Source organism: Entelurus aequoreus, linkage group LG17, assembly GCF_033978785.1.
Source record: "Entelurus aequoreus isolate RoL-2023_Sb linkage group LG17, RoL_Eaeq_v1.1, whole genome shotgun sequence".
Lineage (NCBI taxonomy): Eukaryota > Metazoa > Chordata > Actinopteri > Syngnathiformes > Syngnathidae > Entelurus > Entelurus aequoreus.
In genome coordinates, this window is record NC_084747.1 from 45,660,948 (window position 1) to 45,686,070 (window position 25,123).

At 39.0% G+C, this 25,123-nt stretch overlaps 1 protein-coding gene across 2 annotated transcripts in view; it reads right to left on the bottom strand.

Annotated features, from left to right (window-relative positions):
• Positions 1-1,510: 1,510 nt before the first annotated feature.
• mapk4 (mitogen-activated protein kinase 4) overlaps positions 1,511-25,123 on the bottom strand; it is a 33,071-nt gene continuing 9,458 nt past the window's right edge. The window contains exons 2-9 of one of the 2 annotated variants that reach the window (XM_062024270.1): positions 23,613-24,339; positions 18,385-18,560; positions 12,357-12,501; positions 7,366-7,448; positions 7,211-7,289; positions 5,498-5,615; positions 5,276-5,429; positions 1,511-3,730 (exon numbers count right to left, since the gene is read on the bottom strand). In XM_062024270.1, coding sequence (XP_061880254.1) covers positions 2,870-3,730; positions 5,276-5,429; positions 5,498-5,615; positions 7,211-7,289; positions 7,366-7,448; positions 12,357-12,501; positions 18,385-18,560; positions 23,613-23,979 — 1,983 coding nt within the window. In that variant the 5' untranslated portion in view covers positions 23,980-24,339 and the 3' untranslated portion in view covers positions 1,511-2,869. Of the gene's footprint in view, positions 3,731-5,275; positions 5,430-5,497; positions 5,718-7,210; positions 7,290-7,365; positions 7,449-12,356; positions 12,502-18,384; positions 18,561-23,612; positions 24,340-25,123 lie in introns of both variants that reach the window. The other variant, XM_062024269.1, reaches the window with a different exon arrangement.

Consider the following 25,123-nt stretch of genomic DNA (forward strand, 5'->3'; position numbering starts at 1 on the left):
ACAGGAACTTCCTGTGTGTGGAAGACCTTTGGTAGAAAAGGAGCTTTGGAAACAAATCCTCTTTGTGTGGTGTCAAGTGCTACAAGTGATAAAAAGAAGTAAACAGTCATAAGTACTGGTACAGCAGGAGGTACAATCTGTTCACTAAGGTACCCCATAGGGCTTTGTGGTGGTCTCCATGGTAACGCCTTACTCCCAAGGCCAGCAAGGTATACTCTTCAAATGTAAAAATGTCACTCATGGTACAAAAACGAATTCAGGGTCTCACTTAGTGGTTTGCAAATGTTTTTCAACAGAAGTAAATCAATTGTTCAATTTGTATCAACCACATTTTTATACTCAGTCTATCTATATAAAACATAAAGCATATTTAACAAGGTACTAAAACAAGATCTGGTTTTGATTCCCAAAACGTCGGCACCCCTGTTTTACTATAAAAGTAACACAAAAGACTGTGAAATTAAATATTTAACCCTTGAGGCCCCTTTAAACGGAAGTTACACTTATCGGGGTCCCAAAACAGTGTATGTCATGAAAGCGGGATAACACTTTGACATAATTTGCACTTTCACCAGAATAAATATTCTCTGCAAATCCAGGCCTCACATTGTAAATAATGTAAATAATTCAATGTATATACTCTGATGATTATCTTGTGTGATGACTGTATTATGATGATAGTATATATCTGATAGTATATCTGTATCATGTATCATGGACCCCGACTTAAACAAGTTGAAAAACTTATTCGGGTGTTACCATTTCGTGGTCAATTGTACGGAATATGTACTTCACTGTGCAATCTACTAATAAAAGTTTCAATCAATCAATCAATCAAAAACAATACACATCAAGTTGTTTTTATGTTATATGTGATGCCCTTTTCGTCATTAAAAAACTATGTGTTTTTGTTTGCGATGGGAAAAAGACAAAATATGTTAAATTTCCTCCCCCAAATCAGGTACAAATTCAATACTTGTAGTGTTTTTTTTTTTTTCATTTTTCAGAGGGAGATAACTGAATTCAATCAATCAATCAATCAATGTTTATTTATATAGCCCTAAATCACAAGTGTCTCAAAGGGCTGTACAAGCCACAACGACATCCTCGGTGTCGAGTGGGTCTGACATAATATTGTGAAAGTCCAACACATCAGCGAAAGTCCAGTCCATGGTGGGGCCAGCGGGAACCATCCCGAGTGGAGACGGGTCAGCAGCGTAGAGATGTCCCCATCTGATGGACAGGCTAGCGGTCCACCCCGGAGCAGAGTAGAAAAGAAAAGAAAAGAAACGGCAGATCAACTGGTCTAAAAAGGGAGTCTATTTAAAGGCTAGAGTATACAAATGAGTTTTAAGATGAGACTTAAATGCTTCTACTGAGGTAGCATCTCTAACTTTTACCGGGAGGGCATTCCATAATATTGGAGCCCGAATAGAAAACGCTCTATAGCCCGCAGACTTTTTTTGGGCTCTGGGAATCACTAATAAGCCGGAGTTCTTTGAACAATTAATTGTGTATTCACTGGGAAATCATTTTAGTGTGTCCGGATTGTAATACAGTGGTACCTCAATTTAAGAGTGTTTTGAGATAAGCACCTGTCGTTATGCTTGAAGTTGTAAGCAAAAATTTGAGTTACAAGCATCCCCGCCTCTCGTTGGCGTTGCAAATGTTAAATTGAACACCTTAAGATCGGCCCAAAAGACAGTGCTGAGAAGAAATGGTTGATATTCATCGAATTAAACAAAAACAAAAAAATCAAAAACATGACGGCACGTGCTTGTGAAGCAATACGAATGTAGCACCGCTAGTCTGCACCATAATGAAGCAGCATGAATCGATAATGCCAGCTAAGGATGTTGAAAAAACATCCATACAGTGGACATTTACCCATGAAACTATGTAAAAGCTGCTGATACTAAGGTAAATGCTGTGCATTATTATTACAGGACTTCATAAAACTACTGTAGTTGTTTGTACTACATTCTATTGTTTGGTTTTTACGCAATATTAATGATCTAAAAGGGTGTTTTCTTTTCAATAGTCATGTTACATGTTAAAATGGTGCTGCTTTGTGGGGACCAAGCACTAATTAAAATTGATATTAAATCATTTTAATGGATGGTGTTGATTTGAGATACAATTTGTGGAGAGGCGTTGCCGGCAGTCCGACGGCGAGGCAGGGCACACCAAGATGGCGGCGAGGAGGCGTGGACGGCGAGCGAGCAGCGAGGCGAGGCGCGCCGGTAGAGACGCCGCAATCATTATAAGGTGCTTGGATCGCGCAGCTGGACACAATGTAATTTTTCCTCTCGCACCGTATAAAAGGGCGGCAGACGTAAACGTCAGGGAGAGAGACGGAAAGAGAAACTAGAGCCAACAGGAAGCTGATGCTGAGCGAAAGAGACAGAGCGCAAGGGAGACGAAGACTCGCACGGCTGCAAAGCTGGAGCGGAGGAGAGGTGAGCAGACGAACGGCCAGGCTGACAAGCAACCCGTAAGAGACTTTCTTGTCAAAAAATAAAGAAGTCTAAACCTGCTCGCAGAATGTCCTTCCTTGATGGTCCTTGGAACCCGCACGACGGCAAGCGTCTGTCACACAAGTGTTTTGAGTTAACAGAACCGATTAAGCTCATAAGTTGAGGTACTACTGAATATCAAATAAATGTGGTACACTGGGAGTCAATGGGACCTTTTTGCTCCTGAGAATAAAGAGCATTTATGCAAATTTCCGATATGTATCTGCAGTATAAAGGCAATCGTAAAAAAGAATAATTTAAAACCATATTATGGTTGGTAAGTTTTATACAATTAGCCTTAAAACTATTTGAGAATCAATATGTAAGCACCCTTTTTGTGTACTTAGAGGACTTTAGGTCTGTGGTGGCGGCGTCCTATGCTCAGTGGGTCTTGCGACCCTTCCATTTGTGCTCTCCTCCCTCCATCCTCCTTCCCTGCGCCCTTTCCCGTCTCCTCTCTCCTTATTCTGCCGGCACAGTTTCAAAGCGCGAGAGATAAACACATCAAGGTCGAACAGACGCTCCTTCTGCTTGACAAGAGGCGACGCTCGGGATTCAGCCACGGAGGACGAGGAGGAGGAGAGAGGTTCAGGTTGGGAAGGAGGAAAAAGAGGAGAGGAAGCAGGAGACTCGCTGTGAGGCGACTGAGGAGGTGGAGGAGAGGTGGGAGTGGATGGGAGGAGTGAGCGGAGAGATGGAGGAGTGACAGGTGGAAAGGGGCTGAGTCGGTCCTCGTCGTAGTCACATGGTCCGAGCTCTGAGTATTGGAAGACTGGGTTCTGGAGGTCAGCAGGGGAGAGAGGGAGAGGCGGCGATTGTGGCTCCAAAGATGGACTCGGTGAGTACTGACGAGACTGTGTGCTCTCCACCCAACGGGAGATCTCCTGAAACAAATCCCCCGTTTCCGTTCCCGCAACTTCCCTCATGTCCTCCACACTGCCACCTATGGGCTGGATGGACACCGGCGGGTTGCTGGTGGCGTTGCGCTTCCAGTGAGAAAGATCCAGAATGAGCCTTGGTTCCGAGTAGTGCTGAGGCTTGCCCTCCCGCCAAGCGATCCGGTCCAGATAGGACGGCGAGCCCACTTTGTAGTCGCACGAACGGCCGCAGTCCAAGTCCCCGAAGCCCAGACCACATGCGCGGTCCAGGGAGGAGTGGGAGTGTTCCAGGAAGCGTTCAGCGGAACTGCTGTGGGAATATTTACGTGGGTCCACCTTAAAATGGGAAACACTTTACTGGGTTAGCTCCATTTTGAACAGCCATCACATATGGTTCATTTCCATACTGTACACACAAATGCTCTCACCCAGGGATGACTAAAGTGAGGACCATAGGGCGGCTTTTGAAAATTGTATCCATGTTCACCCTGACCTCTTTCAAGCTCACATACAAATCATTGATGGCATTGGTGCCATTTATTTAACTACTGAAGTATTTCCACCACCTTGTATGGGGTACACTTAAAACTAGAGATGTTCAATAATGGCTTTTTTGCAGATATCCGATATTCCGATATTGTCCAACTCTTAATTACAGATTCCGATATCAACCGATACCGATATATACAGTCGTGGAATTAACACATTATTATGCCTAATTTTGTTGTGATGCCCCGCTGGATGCATTAAACAATGTAACAAGGTTTTCCAAAATAAATAAACTCAAGTTATGGAAAAAAATGTCAACATGGCACTGCCATACTTATTATTGAAGTCAAAAAAGTGCATAATTTTTTTAAAACATGCCTCAAAACAGTAGCTTGGAATTTGGGACATGCTCTCCCAGAGAGAGCATGAGGAGGTTGAGGTGGGCGGGGTTGTAGCATCCCGGAAGAGTTAGTGCTGCAAGGGGTTGTGGGTATTTGTTCTGTTGTGTTTATGTTGTGTTACGGTGCGGATGTTCTCCCGAAATGTGTTTGTCATTCTTGTTTGGTGTGGATTCACAGTGTGGCACATATTTGTAACAGTGTTAAAGTTGTTTATACGGTTACCCTCAGTGTGACCTGTATGGCTGTTGACCAAATATGCCTTGCATTCACTTGTGTGAAAAAAACCCGATACCGATAATTTTGAAACCGATACCGATAATTTCCGATATCACATTTTAAAGCATTTATCGGCCGATAATATCGGCAGTCCAATATTATTGGACATCCCTACTTAAAACCATTGTAGTAAGGATGCGTTCCGAAATCTGTACTTTCATAGGCACCAACTGATTGGGATGGGTACCGATAACATTTGAACCAATACTGGTACCTGGGAATCCATACCAGTACTCAACAATACCATTTTTTTGTACATTTGTGTGTGTTAATAAATATAATTTTTAAAAATTGAATCAGTTTTTTTGCTGCTGTCCAGTTTGTGTTTTATCATAACATTTCAAAATCTCCTTATAAGAGGAGCTGTTTGCAACTTTTACACAGAAGCTTACAGGTCGCCAACTTTCCAATGCATGTAAATTTTGTCATGATTTAACTTTTTTAATTGTTCGACAACAGTATCAATAAAGAAAGTTTCCAGATACATATTTTTAATGTATTTTAATACTTTTATAATACGCATTCCTCCCTGATCGCTATTTAGTTTCCTTGTTCCCTAATGAATCAAAATATACCGCAGATTCATTTATTCTCTTTTCTAGAGAATATTGCACCAAAAATATCAATATTTTGTTGGTAGTAACCCTAATGTTGCAAGCAGCTTATGGAACAACATATGCATATGCATGTCAAAAATGTCAAGGCCCATCCCTACCTGGGCCTCCTCTGAAAGTGAGACGCTGCTGGCTCTTGGGTCCCTCTGGACCTCATCTTCTTCTGTGGTGTCTTCCACATCAGAGGTCATGTGACCAGAAGGCATGCAGTGACACCTCCCATCGGACTGCCGCCAGTACACATCCGCTGATAAGCTGTTGGATGACAGAATGGAACACGAATGGTTTGCGTTGTTATTATGGGATACAGTTGTTTACGGTACCAGTCCCAGTGGATGCTGGAGGTCCGACTGAGGCTGTTGCTGAGGCCTTGCTCCATGATGAGGCAGTCCTCCAGCTCATCCTCGATGTGGAAGGGGTGCAACGAGGTGGGCTCGTCATCTGGACAGGAATACAGACGCAGAAACGGTTGGGACAGTGCCGCCTCAGCCGTAAGGCGATCCATGGGGTTAAAGGTCAGGATTTGCTCCAGGAAGTCTACAGCTGGGAGGACAGGGGGACAAACACCAGCCCTATGTTTTTAGGTATGGCATCATGCTACAAATGAGGACCAAAATAAAGCAAAACATCATAACTTCACCATAAGGTACCATTATTGAACACAAAAAGTCTAGAAAAATCTAAAAAAAAAGTGTTTGTTTACTCAATCCAATAAAATATATCAATAAAATAAGAAATAATTTAATAAATTAATAATGATTTAAACAAAAATGTAATAAATACATCTCATTATCAAACAATGGTAACAATTATGATTTATTTGTATGTGTCAGAATATACATACATGTAAAGCCGATAAAATTAATAAATACAATAAGAATTAATAACTAAATTAAAATTTAATTAAATAAAATTAAATAAATACATCTCATTATCAAACAATGGTAACAATTATGTTTTTGTGTGTGTGTGTGTGTGCCAGAATACAGAGAATAAGCCAATAAAATTGACAAATCAACTAAGAATTAATTAATCAAATTAAGAATGAATTGAATAAAAAAATCTCATTATCAAACAATGGTTACAATTAGGGCTGCAACAACTAATCGATTAACATCGATTATAAAAATAGTTGGCGATTAATTTAGTCATCGATTCGTTGGATCTATGCTATGCGCATGCGCAGAGGCTACTTTAAAAAATTTTTTTTTTATAAACCTTTATTTATAAACTGCAACATTTACAAACAGCTGAGAAACAATAATCAAAATAAGTATGGTGCCAGGATGCTGTTTTTTCCCAATAAAATACTGCAAAGGATAGAAATGTAGTTTGTCTCTTTTATCCGATTATTAATCGATTAATCGAAGTAATAATCGACAGATTAATCGATTATCAAATTAGTTGTTAGTTGCAGCCCTAGTTACAATCATGATTTTTTTGTTTGTTCGCGTCAGAATTACACACATATAACACCAATGAAAAAAGATAGCTAAAAGAAGAATTAATTAATCAAATTAAGAATTCTCAGGGCTTTCAATCAATCGGATAAATTAAATATAATTTGATAAATTAATAAAATAAAAACTAATAAATATAAATAGTTGATTAAATTATCCAGTTACTAATTAACTAAGTATGTCATGTAAATGTGTGTAATTTATGTAAAAAAAATAATTCATTAATTTAAAAAATCTTATATTTAAATATTATAAAGATTCAAAATCCTTGAATAAGATTCAACAATCCATTAAATAATTAAATTGTGGACTCTTATCTTAAACAATTATGCTGTTTTAATGTATTATTTATTTGATAAACAATATATTCATTTCATGCCTTGTTTAATGTATATATTTATTTAGCTATAATAATATTTATTTATTTATATTTTTAAATTTTGATTTTGATATCATTCCTTACATTTATTATTTACTTTTGACCTTGTATTTCAAGCAAATTTGCGCTGTGACAGCCACTCGACTACAAGGCAGTGGGCGGGACCAATGATCTGATTGGTTTGAACTCCTACACACCTTCAGCATCCACCTCAGGTACCAGCTGAGAGATGGGCTTCTTGACCTTCCACCCACGATTAATACACGAAGGCATCACCTGCACATGAAAACAGGAGGACACAACTGAAAAGTACGACTTAACGTGCTGTAATGATCATCATTATCATAGTCACCTGGAGCAGGTCCTGCCTGTCCTCGTCTCTGATCACTGGCACCGTGTCAAGGATTAGCTGCATTTGCTCCAACTCATGAGCTCCTATAAGAGGACAAACGATGCATACAATTCAAAACAGTAAAACCAACACACCAGCAGATGGAGCTATAGCAAAACACACACTCAGCATACTGTAACACCGCAAGTGTGCTGTATCTAATGCACATTGTGTTCCCTCTGGTAAATAATAACAAAATGATTGTTCAGCTGCTCTGTGCTGGAGTGTAAATGAAACACTTGCAGGGATGGATGTGTGGCAATGTCTTCCATGGTGTAATCTGTTCAGGAAGAGGTCAAATAAGCTTCTAGAGAAGGAAGAAAATGCAGTTGCCACAGCCAGACTTTGTCTACAATCATTTGGTATTCTGCTCAGGCAATCACTTAGACTGCAGGAGAACATCCACTGTCTTTGAGGAGTAGAGCCAGCGGGCAAAACTCTGATGTCACCTTATTTAATATGATGCAAAATGTATTACATTACCAATAGGTAGGTACAAAAATCACAAGTATGTTGTATGTTTAATTCTTGAAGTTAATTCAATTGTGTTTTTTGTTGATATAACTGCACAGTTTCCCTCAATGTATTCTTGTAACACTGACTAATAAATTCCCAGCAGGCACAAGACATTGGTTCAATGTTGACTATATGTACATATCCATTAGGGCTGTAAATCTTTGGGTGTCCCACGATTCGATTCAATATCGATTCTTGGGGTCACGATTCGATTCAAAATCGATTATTTTTCAATTCAACACGATTCTCGATTCAAAAACGTTTTTTTCCCGATTCAAAACCATTCTCTATTCATTCAATACATAGGATTTCAGCAGGATTTACCCCAGTCTGCTGACATGCAAGCAGAGTAGTAGATTTTTGTAAAAAGCTTTTATAATTGTAAAGGACAATGTTTTATCAACTGATTGCAATATTGTAAATTTGTTTTAACTATTAAATGAACCAAAAATATGACTTATTTTATATTTGTGAAAATATTGGACACAGTGTGTTGTCAAGCTTATGAGATGCAATGCAAGTGTAAGCCACTGTGACACTATTGTTCATTTTTATTGTATTTTTTATAAATGTCTAATGATAATGTCAATGAGGGATTTTTAATCACTGCTATGTTGAAATTGTAACTAATATTGATACTGTTGTTGATAATATTCATTTTTGTTTCACTACTTTTGGTTTGTTCTGTGACGTGTTTGTGTCTCCTCTCAATTGCTCTGTTTATTGCAGTTCTGAGTGTTTCTGGGTCGGGTTTGGTTTTGGAATTGGATTGCATTGTTATGGTATTGCTGTGTATTGTTTTGTTGGATTGATTAAATAAAAAATAAATAAATAAATAAATAAATACATTTACAAAAAATTAAATAAAAATCGATTTAAAAAAAAAGAGAATCGATTCTGAATCGCACAACGTGAGAATCGCGATTTGAATTCGAATCCATTTTTTGACATTGAATAAACGTAGTCAAAAAGCATTTGTCCCTACGTTAGGGTTAAGTTGCTTTATGTCAGTACTAGAGATGTCCGATAATGGCTTTTTTGCCGATATCCGATATTGTCAAACTCTTAATTACCGATTCCGATATCAACAGATACCGATATATACTGTCGTGGAATTAACACATTATTATGCCTAATTTTGTTGGGATGCCCCGCTGGATGCATTAAACAATGTAACAAGGTTTTTCAAAATAAATCAACTCAAGTTATGGAAAAAAATGCCAACATGGCACTGCCATTTTTATTATTGAAGTCACAAAGTGCATTATTTTTTTTAACATGCCTCAAAACAGCAGCTTGGAATTTGGGACATGCTCTCCCTGAGAGAGCATGAGGAGGTTGAGGTGGGCGGGGTTGAGGTGGGGGGGGGTAGGGGGTGGCGGGGGTGTATATTGTAGCGTCCCGGAAGAGTTAGTGCTGCAAGGGGTTCTGGGTATTTGTTCTGTTGTGTTTATGTTGTGTTACGGTGCGGATGTTCTCCCGAAATGTGTTTGTCATTCTTGTTTGGTGTGGGTTCACAGTGTGGCGCATATTAGTAACAGTGTTAAAGTTGTTTATACGTCTACCCTCAGTGTGACCTGTATGGCTGTTGACCAAGTATGCTTGCATTCACTTGTGTGTGTGAAAAGCCGTAGATATTATGTGATTGGGCCGGCATGCAAAGGCAGTGCCTTTAAGGTTTATCAGCGCTCTGTACTTCTCCCTACGTCCGTGTACACAGTGGCGTTTTAAAAAGTCATAAATTTTACTTTTTGAAACCGATCATTTCCGATATCACATTTTAAAGCATTTATCGGCCGATAATATCGGACATCTCTATTCAGGACCTAATTCAACAGGTTCTCAACGTTGTTTTAATGTCTTGTGACTGCTGGGTTACAACTTTTTTCTTCTTTTTTCTTTAAATATTAAGTTTTTCAAACATTACTCTTTCTCGTATAATAATGTTGATTAACATTCCATTTTCTTCTCATAGCGTTACAACTTAGTTTTTCTTGTAATGATGTAACTTTCCACCCATTACTTCTTTATTTTTTCTTTATATTTGTATTTATTACCATGTAATATTACGGCTTTATTATTGTCAAATTTCCAGATGTATTGTCGTAACATTACAATTTTATTCCAATAACACTGCAACTTTTACCTCAAAATATTACATCTTTTTTTCTTGTTATATTTCCTGTATTATAAAAAATCACCGTGTTTATTCTCGCAACATTGCAAATGTATTCTTGTTACATCCAGCCATCCATTTTCTACCGCTTGTCCCTTTCGTGGTCGCGAGGTGGCTGGAGCCTATCCCAGCTGCGTTCGAGCGGAAGGCAGTGTACAAGTCGCCGCCTCATCACAGGGCCAACACAGACAGACAACATTCACACTCACATTCTTGCAACTTTATTAATAGCCTTGCAGACTTAATTTGTGTAATATTACAATTTTATCCTCGTATTATTGCAACTTTTATTTCGTAACATTACAAATGTATTATTGTAATATTATGACTTTGGGCAGCTTTTTTCTGTAATTATGACTTCATTCTTGCATTATTAAAGTTAAATAAGCATTGTTGCTTATTTATTTTCATAATATTACAAAATTATTATTATTCAGTAAAACATTTCATTAAAATAAAACCCAACACACACACACACACACACACACACACACACACACACACACACACACACACACACACACACACACACACGCACACACACACACACACACACACACACACACACACACACACAACTTCTGTCGTACCATATGACTTTTCGCTTGTAACAGTATTTCTTGTAGATTATCTTTGTCACGTTACAAATTTATATTTGTAACATTCAGACTTTTTAGTTAATAACACTGAATTTCCCTCCACCCCCGTAACATTTCAACATGCCTTTTTGTTTTAGTATTATAACTTCATCGCGGTTTCATTACAACTCGTACCTTATAACTTGTAACATGCAGTATGAGTAACTTTTTTCTCGTAACATTCAGACTTTTTTCTGGTAACATTTCACAATGCCTTTTGGTTTAGTTGAAGTAATATTACAACTTTTGTCGACTTTTTGTCTTCTAACAGTATGACTTTTTTCTTTATATATGTGTATGTCACAATTACTACTTTTTTCTTAACATTACAATTACATCCTAAAAGTTTACGTATGATACTACCCTTTTATTGTTGTGACATATTGACTTTTTGTCTATTACAACTTTATTCCCATAACTGTAAATCTTCTCCCCCTCAGTTAAATTGTACAAACCCCAAAACCAGTGAAGTTGGCACGTTGTGTAAATCGTAAATAAAAACAGAATACAATGATTTGCAAATCCTTTTCCACCTATATGCCATTGAATAGACTGCAAAAACAAGATACTTAACGTTCGAACTGGAAAACTTTGTTCTTTTTTGCAAATATTAGCTCATTTGGAATTTGATGCCTGCAACATGTTTCAAAAAAGCTGGCACAAGTGGCAAAAAAGACTGAGAAAGTTGAGGAATGCTCATCAACACCCAGAAACGCTGCCGGCTTCCCTGGGCCCGAGCTAATCGAAGATGGACTGATGCAAAGTGGAAAAGTGTTCTGTGGTCTGACGAGTCCACATTTCAAATTGTTTTTGGAAACTGTGGACGTCGTGTCCTCCGGACCAAAGAGGAAAAGAACCATCAGGATTGTTATAGGCGCAAAGTTCAAAAGCCAGCATCTGTGATGGTATGGTGGTGTATTAGTGCCCAAAACATGGGTAACTTACACATCTGTGAAGGCATCATTAATGCTGAAAGGTACATACAGGTTTTGGAGCAACATATGTTGCCATCCAAACAACATTATCATGGACGCCCCTGCTTATTTCAGCAAGACAATGCCAAGCCACGTGTTACAATAGCGTGGCTTCATAGTAAAAGAGTGCGGGTACTAGACTGGCCTGCCTGTAGTCCAGACCTGTCTCCCATTGAAAATGTGTGGCGCAATATGAAGCGTAAAATACCACAACAGAGACCCTGGACAAATTAAGCTGTACATCAAGCAAGAATGGGAAATAATTCCACCTGAAAAGCTTCAAAAATTGGCCTCCTTAGTTCCCAAACGTTTACTGAGTGTTGATAAAAGGAAAGGCCATGTAACACAGTGGTAAAAATGCCCCTGTTCCAACTTTTTTGCAATGTGTTGCTGCCATTAAATTCTAAGTTAATGATTATTTGCAAAAAAAACAACCAAGTTTCTCAGTTCGAACATTAAATATCTTGTCTTTGCAGTCTATCCGGTAGGTTGAAAAGGATTTGCAAATCATTGTGTTTTGTTTTTATTTACGAATTACACAACATGCCAACTTCACTGGTTTTGGGTTTTGTACTATTGTCACTTTATTGTCGTACTGTAGCCACTTAACATGACACATGCAGCACATATAACATGTATCGCTGTTACCTGCAAAGAGCATGCGTCCAGTCAGCATTTCTGACAGGATGCAACCTGCGGCCCACATGTCTATAGCCTTTGTGTAGTTGTTGGGGGACAGCAGCAGGCGAGGAGAACAGTACCACTTAGTGACCAGACCTTCGGACAGATAGCCCTGGGGAAAGACGAGATATTCTGCTTGGTTACTCATCCAGAAAAAAATGGAAAAGATTCAAGCCAAATATGACCCTGAAAATCAGGAGCACTTTCAAGGGGAGAAAGACTGAGTTGAAACCTGAGGAAAAAACAGAAAAAAGAACAGATTAGGTGCTCAAAAACGAGAGAAAAAGTAGGTTAGCCACTAATATTCTATTTTTCGTCCTCTTCTACTGATGTTTTCCTTAAGACGCTTGAGAGCACAGTGATCAGTAGTTGCACCGCCCACAGCCAGGGCCCAGTCAGTATGGCAATTGGGGGCTAAATATAGCTTTCTTTAGCCTAATTATTGGGAGAAAAATCTCAGACTCGGAATTTAAATCAGAGCAAACACATAATATTTCCAGATTATTTTGTATTTATTTTTTCGGTTGTAATGTACCGTATTTTTCGGCGTAAAAGTCGCACCGGCCGAAAATGCATAATAAAGAAGGAAAAAAACATATATAAGTCGCACTGGAGTATAAGTCGCATTTTTTGGTGAAATGTATTTGATAAAACCCAACACCAAGAATAGACATTTGAAAGGCAATTTAAAATAAATAAAGAATATTGAACAACAGGCTGAATAAGTGCACGTTATATGAGTGTTTTTCAACCTTTTCTGAGCCAAGGCACATTTTTTAATTGAAAAAATCCCGAGGCACACCACCAGCAGAAAACATTTAAAAAAATTAACCCAGCCGATATTGACAGTAAAAAGTTGTTCTCGCAATTGTTGGATATGAATTCAAACCATAACCAACCATGCATCACTATAGCTTTTGTCTCAATGTAGGTGTACTGTCACGACCTGTCAAATCACGCCGTGACTTATTTTGAGTTTTTTGGTGTTTTCCTGTGTGTGGTGTTTTAGTTCTTGTCTTGCGCTCCTATTTTGGTGTCGATTGTCATGGCATGTACGGATGTACTTTGTGGACGCCGTCTGCTCCACACGCTGTAAGTCTTTGCTGTCGTCCAGCATTCTGTTTTTGTTTACTTTGCAGCCAGTTCAGTTTTAGCTTCGTTTTGCACAGCCACCCCTCAGCTTCAATGCCTTTTCTTAGTAGCACTCGCCTTTTTTTTATTTTTGGTTTAAGCGTTAGATACCTTTTGACTTGCAAACCGTTGTCGTCGTTCCCGACATTTACAAAGCAATTAGCTACCTGCTGCCACCTACTGATATGGAAGAAAATAAAATTAACAGCATATGGCACTCCAACATGCCCAATTCACTCAAGCTAGACCTCTTCATGTCTACCATCGAACCCATCCTCATCTACGGCTCCGAGGCCTGGACCCTCAATGCGCGCCTTCACAAACGCCTTGACGGTTGCTATACCAACCTGCTTCGAAGGGTTCAAAGCTTGTCGTGGCAGTCCCGTCCCACCTTGGACCAAATATACGGCAACCGACATCGAGCAAGCACCCGTCTGAGCCTACGTCGCGCACAGTTTGCTGGTCACCGCTTCTGTGCCAAGAGGGAGCTGATATCACAGCTCCTTCTTTGGAAACAATCTACCAGGGGTTGCCTCACCTAATCGCACGGGACACTGGGATCCTTGTTTTAGAGCTGGGCTCTGCCATGGGTGACCCCGACTGCTGGCGGAGGGTTGTGCTAGGTCTCTCGGCTACGGCGGCACATTGATGATGATGATATGGAAGAGGATTACATGATTACTCTGCCGAGCTCTAGACAGCATAGACGCTCAACAACGGCACATTTGCGGATTATAATTACTGGTTTGCAAAAAATATTTTTAGCCCAATTAGGTGAAATTACATAATCTCCCACGGCACACCAAACAATATATCACGGTACACTAGTGTGCCGCGGCACAGTGGTTGAAAAACACTGCGTTATATGACGCATAAATAACCAACTGAGAACGTGCCTGGTATGTTAACGTAACATATTATGGAAAGAGTCATTCAAATAACTATAACATATAGAACATGCTATACGTTTACCAAACAATCTGTCACTCCTAATCGCTAAATCCCATGAAATCTTTTACGTCTAGTCTCTTACGTGAATGAGCTAAATAATATTATTTGATATTTTACGGTAATGTGTTAATAATTTCACAAATAAGTCGATCCTGAGTATAAGTCGCACCCGGCCAAACTATGAAAAAAACTGCGACCATATTCATTTTGAAGTAATCATGGACTAAGGCGACAAAAACATGTAATTAAGTGATCAAAACACTAGTTTTACATGCCTTCATTCACAATCTCTATGCGAGAACATGGGCTCCAGTTCTGTAGATGACGTCACACTAAGAGGGGCGGCATATCGATTCTGGTGGCGGAAAATTTGTTATCTAGCGAATAATCAAAAACAAATTGATATTATGGGAAATGACTGCCAGATTCATTTTTATGATCAAAAATACATGAAAAGAACTTGTTAGTGAAATTTTGGTCATCTGGGCGCTATGGGTCCTGTAAATTTGTAATATATGAAATCAAATCCAATGAAATCAGTAATTATTAAAGGTGTGAATCTTTAGGCTACTCACGATTCGATCTAATTCCGATTCTGGGGGAGACGATTCGCTTCAGAATTGATTGTCGATTCAATATGGTTCTCGATTCAAACAGATTCTGGCAATATATTTTTTTGGTATAATATTTATAACTAAACCTTTGCAAAACAGGTTACAGGCTACAAAACCTCCTTTTGTTTGCTGATGAATGCCATATACGCGCAGCTAATAATCATGGAGATAGCTTAAACGTCTTTTTTTTAAATGATTCTTAAAAAAAATATATATATTTTTTAATGGATTTTCGAAAATGAGGAATAATTTAGAATCAGAATAGATAAAAATTGCGATTTGGATGTGAATTGATTTTTTTTTAGCACTTTTAGTAATTATACTGTTTATACTTGTCTCTGGCCTAAACTTGGCACATTATCAGGTGTGCAGATATCTGTTATCTGTTTAATAGGCTGCTTCATGTCAGCAATCCCCCTGCAATACTGTAACACAAGTCGAGCAGCGTGCGTGTGTGCGTGTGTGTGTGTGTGTGTGTGTGTGTGTGTGTGTGTGTGTGTGTGTGTGTGTGTGTGTGTGTGTGTGTGTGTGTGTGTGTGTGTGTGTGTGTGTGTGTGTGTTCTTGTAATTCTACCCTTCTTGAGACATCAACAAGGAAAAGTACCTTCCATATGAGCACCGGTGAACAAGTTAGGACCGAAATCATGGTCCCAATACGGAAAACCATTGCATCTGATAGAGAATGTCTCATTTGCACCCCTAGTGGTGAAATCTATCAAAATTAGGGTGGTCCCAAAAAGGAGGGATTTTTCCAATTGACTGTGTGTCAGTTTTAAAAGTGCTCCCCCTCTGGTCAACATATGAAATAACAAGTGTGTGTAAAAATTTGAAGTGCTCCCCCTCTGGCCAACATAGTAATAACAAGTGCATGTAAGAAATTGAAATGCACTCCCTTTGGCCAAAATGTATTTATAGAGACATACTGTAATAACTTAAAGTAAATAAAGATTAAAAAACATTTACAAACAAAAAATAAAACATTTTAAAAATGAACTAAAAGCAGTCTTTTTCTCACGTGTCGACTTTTTTCTTATACAATTTTGTTTCTGTGATATTGCAATATTTTCTCGTAAAATTCTTACTTTTTTATGTAAAATTATTTTTTTTTAATGCAAAATGGTGACATTTGTCATATCAAATTTTGACTTTTATCACAATATTGCCAACTCTCTTTGTTGTTGTTCTTGTAAAATTGTGACATTTTTTGAGTAAAATTTTGACTTTTGTCATAATTTTGCAGAGTAAAATTCCGATTACTATTAAAATATTGCCAACATTTTTAAGGTTTTCTTATAAAATTGGGACTTTTGTTGAGTAAAATCATGACTTTTTTCATAAAATTGCCAACATTTTAAGCTTTTCTTGTAAAATTGCGACTGTTATTAAGATTAAGATTAAAGTACCAATGATTGTCACACACACACTAGATGTGGTGAAATTTGTCCTCTGCATTTGTCCCATCCCCTTGGGGAGCAGTGGGCAGCAGCGGCGCCGCGCCCGGGAATCATTTTGGTGATTTAACCCCCAACTCCAACCCTTTGTTGCTGAGTGCCAAGCAGGGAGGTTATGGGTCCCATTTTTATAGTCTTTGGTATGACTCGGCTGGGATTTGAACTCCAACCTACCGATCTCATGAGTACAATTACAACTTTTATCATAATATTGCACAAATGTTCAGTTTGTCTTGTAAAATTTTGACTTGCGTTGAGTAAAATGACGCCTTTTTTATAATACTTATAATAATATAATACCTTTTTCTTGTGAAATTGTGACCTTGCCAACATTTTAAGCTTTTCTTGTAAAATTGCGACTGTTATTGAGAACAGTTTCAACTTTTATCATAATATTGCACAAATGTTCAGTTTTTCTTGTAAAATTTTGACTTGCGTTGAGTAAAATGACGACTTTTATTATAATACTTATAATAATATAATACGTTTTTCTTGTGAAATTGTGACCTTGCCAACATTTTAAGCTTTTCTTGTAAAATTGCGACTGTTATTGAGAACAATTCCAACTTTTATCATAATATTGCACAAATGTTCAGTTTTTCTTGTAAAATGTTGTTGCGTTGAGTAGGGATGTCCAATAATGGCTTTTTGCCGATATCCGATATTCTGATATTGTCCAACTTTTAATTATTGATACCGATATCAACCGATACCGATATATACAGTCGTGGAATTAACACATTATTATGCCTAATTTGGACAACCAGGTATGGTGAAGATAAGGTCCTTTTTAAAATAATAATAAAATAAAATAAGATAAATAAATAAATAAATAAAAAACATTTTCTTGAATAAAAAAGAAAGTAAAACAATATAAAAACAGTTACATAGAAACTAGTAATTAATGAAAATTAGTAAAATTAACTGTTATAGGTTAGTACTATTAGTGGACCAGCAGCACGCACAATCATGTGTGCTTACGGACTGTATCCCTTGCGGACTGTATTGATATATATTGATAAATAATGTAGGAACCAGAATATCAATAACAGAAAGAAACAACCCTTTTGTGTGAATGAGTGTACTAATTGTAAGTGTATCTTGTGTTTTTTATGTTGATTTGATAAAAAATAATAAATAAACGATACCGATAATAAAAAAAACCGATACCGATAATTTCCGATATTACATTTTAAAGCTGTTATCGGCCAATAATATCGGCAGACCGATATTATCGGACATCTCTAGCGTTGAGTAAAATGACGACTTTTATTATAATACTTATAATAATACAATACGTTTTTCTTGTGAAATTGTGACCTTTTTCTTGTGAAATTCCAACTCATTTTGCACAACAACTTTTTTTACGTTTGCATAGTATGTATATATTATTAATGTTGTAAATACAAATCTTTAGATATCTAGAAAGGGTGGTCCTAAAGAGGTAGGCATTATTCGGAGGTCTCAAGAAAGTAACAAATACAAGTGTATGTGTGTGTGTGTGTGTGTGTGCGCTGAAAGTCCTTGTGAAAGGTGATCGGCGTCAGCTCAGATCACAGGACAGCAGATCAGCTGGGTGCACACAGAGGTAGAGGGGTCAGAGAACAAACGAGGAAGATTTGGGGGGGGGAGTTGACTTGAGGCAAACATTTACACGTTATATTTACTTTGTGTGATGTGTGCGAGTGTGCTTGCATGTGTGTGTGTGTGTGTGTGTGTGTGTGTGATCACCCACTGCTAACTCTGCCCAGAAATGTTTAATAAGAAAGACAGCAAGGAAAAAATGAACTGTAACAAAACATAATGACGATGATACAATTGTTCCTTACTGTATCTTTAAAACTTTACCTTGTGAGAATAGTGAGGGTCGACAATCCTGGCTAGGCCGAAGTCTCCGATCTTGAGCAGCAGTTGGTCGGTGTTGATGAAAATGTTGGCAGGTTTCAGGTCTCGGTGCAGCACGTTAGCCGAGTGGATGAACTTGAGTCCCCTCAGCAGCTGGTAGAAAAGGAGAGTAGCGTGGCCTGTGGAGGGTCAAAGAGGCCAAATCCCAACTTATTATTCCACCCAGTACACTTGAGTACCACATGTTTGTGTTCCCATTTGGAAACGTCGCAAAAAAGGATACTGCTTTTTTTTTGGCACTCTCCTTTCGCTGTTGCTGTATTCTGGTATCAAAAGGGTGCTCTGAGACACACTGACACTGGCCACAACTTTCCCCGTTGACCCTTGACACTTGCAGGTTAATATCGACCTTTTAGCTTAGAGGTGACAGAGCTTTCGCCGCTGCTGCTCCCAAGCTCTGGAACGACCTACCTCTGAGTGTTAGACAAGCCTCCTCTCTTCCTGTTTGTAAATCTCTCTTAAAAACATACTTTTATTCCATGGCTTTTAACACTGAGTGATATCCATCCTGCAATGGCGCCCCATAATACACCTGCGGTGAACCTGTTTTTTATGTTTTATTTATTTTATTTATTTATTTTTTATTGTGTTTTGTTTTTGTTGTGTTGTGTTTGCTCAGTACTCGTATTATCTTTTAACCTGCCATTGTACAGCACTTTGGCTACCCCTGTGGTAAATTTTAAATGTGCTTTATAACTAAAGTTGATTTGATTTGATTTTCCCCGCTTAATTCCATGTCACTGTTCTGTACGAACAGGCATTAGGTTTGGGCATTGTTTGAATTTACACGTTTCCGGTTCCGATTCCAGCTCCTTGTTTCGATTCCGGTTAACAACGATTCTCGATTCTGATTCTTTAAAAAAAAAACATTTACAGCCGCCTGACGCCCACATTATCCATCTGATTAAGGGACACTGTGTGGCTGTGTGAAAGAGAGGCAACATAAGTTTTTGCTGTGTTTTGCATCAAAGGCACAAGCAAAGGTTCTACTACGTTTTTGACACTTCTTCTTTGCGGGATTCCTGTGTAAAAGGATACTTAGAAATCAACCCGGCTATTTTCCACCGGAGAAGGTAGTGTTAAACATATACACAGCCTGTGTGCAAGGGTATTCTGCTATACCCAACACTCACTTCTCTCACAGTGTTGTTTGAAAGCAATTGTTGTTGCGACTGTCATATCGTTATTTGATTTCAGTGTGAACACGCACAGTTTCAGAATGACCCTGGGCTCTGTGTATAAGGCAAAGGTAGATAAATAATCTGTTCATACTCGATTGTGGCTATTTGGGACCTCTGTGTGAATGAAGAACAAGAAGTCTACTCTGCTATTTTTCGCCCACAAAGGTAGTATTAAAGCTTAATGCCTGTGTAACAGGAGACTTAAGAGTCGACCCGGGTATTTTCGTACCGGAGAAGGTAGTGTTAGAACTGAACACTGCCTGTGTGCAAGGGTATTATGCAATGCCGAAAACTCACTTCTCTCTCAGTGTTGTTTGAAAGCAATTGTTGTTGTGACTGTCATAAAATTATCTGATTTCAGTGTGAGGATGCACACAGGGTCTGTGTAAAAAGCAAAAGTGGATAAACAATCTGTTACTATTCGAATGTGGCTATTTGGGACCTCTGTGTGAAAGAAGAACCAGAACAAGAACCCGTCTATTAGTAGGCAACAAAGGTAGTATTAAAGCTTGATGCCTGTGTAACAGGAGACTTAAGTGTCGACCTGGGTATTTTCCACCAGAGAAGGTAGTGTTAGAACTGAACACTGCTTGTGTGCAAGGGTATTATGCAATGCCAAAAACTCACTTCTCTCACAGTGTTGTTTGAAAGCAATTGTTGTTGCAACTGTCATCTCATTATCTGATTTCAGTGTGAACACACACAGTGTCAGAATTAACCTGGGCTCTGTGTAAAAGGCAAAGGTAGATAAATAATGTGGTCGTACTCGATTGTGGCTATTTGGGACCTCTGTGTGAATGAAGAACAAGAAGTCTACTCGGCTATTTTCCGCCCACAAAGGTATTATTAAAGCTTAATGCCTGTGTAACAGGAGACTTAAGAGTCGACCCGGGTATTTTCCACCGGAGAAGGTAGTGTTAGAACTGAACACTATCCCTCACAGTGTTGTTTGAAAGCATTTGTTGTTGCGACTGTCATCTAATTATCTGATTTCAGTGTGAGGATGCACACAGGGTCTGTGTAAAAAGCAAACGTTTATAAACAATTTGTTACTACTCGAATGTGGCTATTTAGGACCTATGTGTGAAAGAAGAACCAGAACAAGAACCCGTCTATTAGTAGGCAACAAAGGTAGTATTAAAGCTTGATGCCTGTGTAACAGGAGACTTAAGTGTCGACCTGGGTATTTTCCACCAGAGAAGGTAGTGTTAGAACTGAACACTGCCTGTGTGCAAGGGTATTATGCAATGCCAAAAACTCACTTCTCTCACAGTGTTGTTTGAAAGCAATTGTTGTTGCAACTGTCATCTCATTATCTGATTTCAGTGTGAACACACACAGTGTCAGAATTAACCTGGGCTCTGTGTAAAAGGCAAAGGTAGATAAATAATGTGGTCGTACTCGATTGTGGCTATTTGGGACCTCTGTGTGAATGAAGAACAAGAAGTCTACTCGGCTGTTTTCCGCCCACAAAGGTATTATTAAAGCTTAATGCCTGTGTAACAGGAGACTTAAGAGTCGACCCGGGTATTTTCCACCGGAGAAGGTAGTGTTAGAACTGAACACTGCCTCACAGTGTTGTTTGAAAGCAATTGTTGTTGCGACTGTCATCTAATTATCCGATTTCATTGTGAGGATGCACACAGGGTCTGTGTAAAAAGCAAACGTTTATAAACAATTTGTTACTACTCGAATGTGGCTATTTAGGACCTATGTGTGAAAGAAGAACCAGAACAAGAACCCGTCTATATGTAGGCAACAAAGGTAGTACTAAAGCTTGATGCCTGTGTAACAGGAGACTTAATTGTCGACCTGGGTATTTTTCCACCAGAGAAAGTAGTGTTAGAACTGGACACTGCCTGTGTGCAAGGGTATTATGCGATGCCAAAAACTCACTTCTCTCACAGTGTTGTTTGAAAGCAATTGTTGTTGCAACTGTCATCTCATCATCTGATTTCAGTGTGAACACACACAGTTTCAGAATTACCCTGGGCTCTGTGTAAAAGGAAAAGGTAGATAAATAATCTGTTCATACTCGATTGTGGCTATTTGGGACCTCCGTGTGAATGAAGAACAAGAAGTCTACTCGGCTAGTTTCTGTCCACTTAGGTAGTATTAAAGCTTTCTGCCTGTGTAACAGGAGACTTAAGAGTCGACCCGGGTAGTTTCCACCGGAGAAGGTAGTGTTAGAACTGAAAACTGCCTGTGTGCAAGAGTATTATGCAATGCCAAAAACTCACTTCTCTCAGTGTTGTTTGAAAGCAATTGTTGTTGCAACTGTCATCTAATGATCTGATTTCAGTGTGAGGATGCACACAGGGTCTGTGTAAAAAGCAAAAGTGGATAAACAATCTGTTATTATTCGAATGTGGCTATTTGGGACCTCTGTGTGAAAGAAGAACCAGAACAAGAACCCGTCTATTTGTAGACAACAAAGGTAGTATTAAAGCTTGATGCCTGTGTAAAAGGAGACTTAGGATTCAACCCAGCTATTTCACAACTAAGAAGGTGGTGTTAAAACTATATACTGCCTGTGTGCAAGGGTATTCTGCGATACCAAACACTCAGTGTTGTTTGAAAGCAATTGTTGTTGCAACTGTCATCTCATTTTCTGATTTCAGCATAAACACACAGTTGCAGCAATACACTTGGTTCTGTGTAAAAGGAAAATGTGGATACATTATCTTTTGCTGAACGCAGCTATTTTGAGAGTACTGTAAGGGTGTAACGGTACACAAAATTTTCGGTTCGGTACGTACCTCGGTTTAGAGGTCACGGTTCGGTTCATTTTCGGTACAGTAAGAAAAAAACAAAATATACATTTTCTGGTTATTTATTTACCAAAATTTGTAAACAATGGCTTTATCCTTTTAACATAACAATAACATACATATACACACAGGGTCGATTGCCAGGGTTAATGCAGTCAACATATATAAAATAAAAACTAAATAAGATAAGGCTCAGAATTGGTTTCTTAACAAAACCTTTCTACATATAAAGTGCAACATTTCCACATATAAAGTGCAACATTAAACTGCTTCAAGTTGTTGCTCAGATTAAATAAAATGACAAAACTTTTCTTCTACATATAAAAAGTGCAACATTAAACAGTTTCAAGTCAACTCAGCCTCAGATTAACTTTTCTTTCCCCCCCAGCCTTTAACCCTGGTGACTTTCACTCAATTTTCATGTTTTTTGCCAGACAAATCAGTTTATCCACATTGTCTGCAGAAAGAGCAGACCTGCTTGCAGTTAAAATGTCTCCAGCTGTGGAAAATACCCTTTGGCTGGGCACAGAGGTAGCAGGTATGGCGAGGTAGTGCCTGGCTAACTTGGCAGTAAGGATATATGGGCTCATTGTTCTTCCACCATAGAAGTGGGTCAAAATCTAGTTTTTAATGCAATATGGTCTTAAATCTGCTGCTATAAAAACACCAACGGCATTTGTTATTGCTTTAGCCCTGCCTGGCTCGCCGAGGAGAGGCTGCTTGAATGCGGTGGGAGCTGTGTTTGTTCGTCTTTCTCTTCGTTGAAGCGATGTTATCCATTGTTGTATCGCACCGCGAAACCGAAATGTTCCCAAAACGGGAGATCTTAACGAGGCAGGAGGGTCTTCCAGCTCTGGCTTTTGCATGTTGTAGTAGCCCGGTCGCTGCTAGCATGCCGTGTGTTGTGCCTCAGTGTGCATTGTTTACACAACGTGTGGTACGCTGCTTAATATGTCCGTGTGGAAACCCGTTCGGTACACCTCCGAACCGAACCGAAACGGTTCAATACAAATACACGTACCGTTACACCCTTAGAGTACTGTGTGAAAAAGGATTGCACATGACTATTGTGCAGCATGTGTAAAAAATGGCCGGCTATTTGAGGACTTTAAAGGTAGTCTGATCACTGCCTGTGTACAAGGGTAATCTGCAATGTCGGGACAGGGGTGTGTAGTTAAACACATGATATACAATTTATCAGTGTAATGAATCAGAGTACCTGTAGATAGAGCTCCTTGCTCCAGCAGTCTGGCCAAATCCATCTCCATGCACTCCTGGATCACATACAGAGCTCCCAGCTGGGCCGGATCTTTCGCCGGGGGGCTTCCGTAGGGTGCCAAAACCTCGTGGACCTGGACTACATTCTCATGGTGCAGCCGGCGGGCGATTTTGACCTCCCTCAGCGCGTGCTTCACCGTCACAGCGTCCCGCATCAGCAGCTTCTTAATGGCCACGCGTCGTCCCGTACGCTGGTCCACTGCCGACAGGACCAGACCTGTGCCGCCAGCGCCGAGGGGCCGCAGGTCAACAAAGTGGGCGCTGAGGTCAAAGCCATGGGGGAAGTGTGAGGTGTCTTGTCTGGCCATGGCTGCTGCGTGGTTTTGAGGTACTTTGGATTAGATGTCGTCTTGATGGTGGATGTAAACGCATGCAGACATGTTTCTTCTTTGTCCATACAGGGAGGTCAGGAGGAGGAAGTGGGCGGAGTCAGGCAACTTGTAAGACTCAATGATGTTGTCGTCCTCTTCATCCATGACGGCAAAAATGTATACAGTGTCTTCTAGTGGTGTCCATAGACAACCAATGATGGTGCAGCATCGTGTGTTTTAATCCCTTTGCAAATCTGCTTCCTGTTGCCTATACGCTTGGATTGGGGGGGTGGGGGGTGGGGGGTGGTCAGCATCCCACCAATAGTTGCGTCACTCAGGCCGGCACATCTGCTGCTGCTGGGGGAGGAAGATAGATGAAAGTCACACAACAACAGAGTCTCAATTATAGAAGAGTTAGTGTCACATGGCAATATATGGCTGACAAAGATCATCTACTTCAATATGACGCTTCGCTCTGAGCTGGTGCCAAACTATTGTCCTTGATGTCACACTCACTGGCCACAGTATTAGGTACGCCTTCACAATATTATTAGAATAGAATATAGTTTTATTGTCATTATTACAGTGAACAGGTTCAAAGAACAACGAAATTGGAGCAGATCCCCTAAGGTGCATACACAGTAATTTAGTAATATAAATAGTAAAAAAAAAAAAAAAGATCAAAAAGAAGATATGTACAGTATATACATATATATATATCCACACACATGCACATATCCATACATATGCATATATATATACATATACACATACACATATAACATTATAGAGCCAATAATAATAACAGATGTTGCATTTACACATCTAAAATTTAATTTATTCAAATTAAATAAGAAATATAAGAACAATTTTAAATGAAAGACTGATAAACGGAAATAAATAATAAACGGGAATAAATAAAACACAATAAAAGTCCTCTATAGTTTCAATGGTTATGTTAACCTTACCATTCTACTAATGACAGCAATTCTAAACAAAAACAATACAACCCATCAATATAAATCCAAAACTGTACAAATTATTTAAAAATTACAAAACCAGTGAAGTTGGCACATTGTGTAAATCCTAAATAAAAACAGAATACAATGATTTGCAAACCTTTTCCACTTATATTCAATTG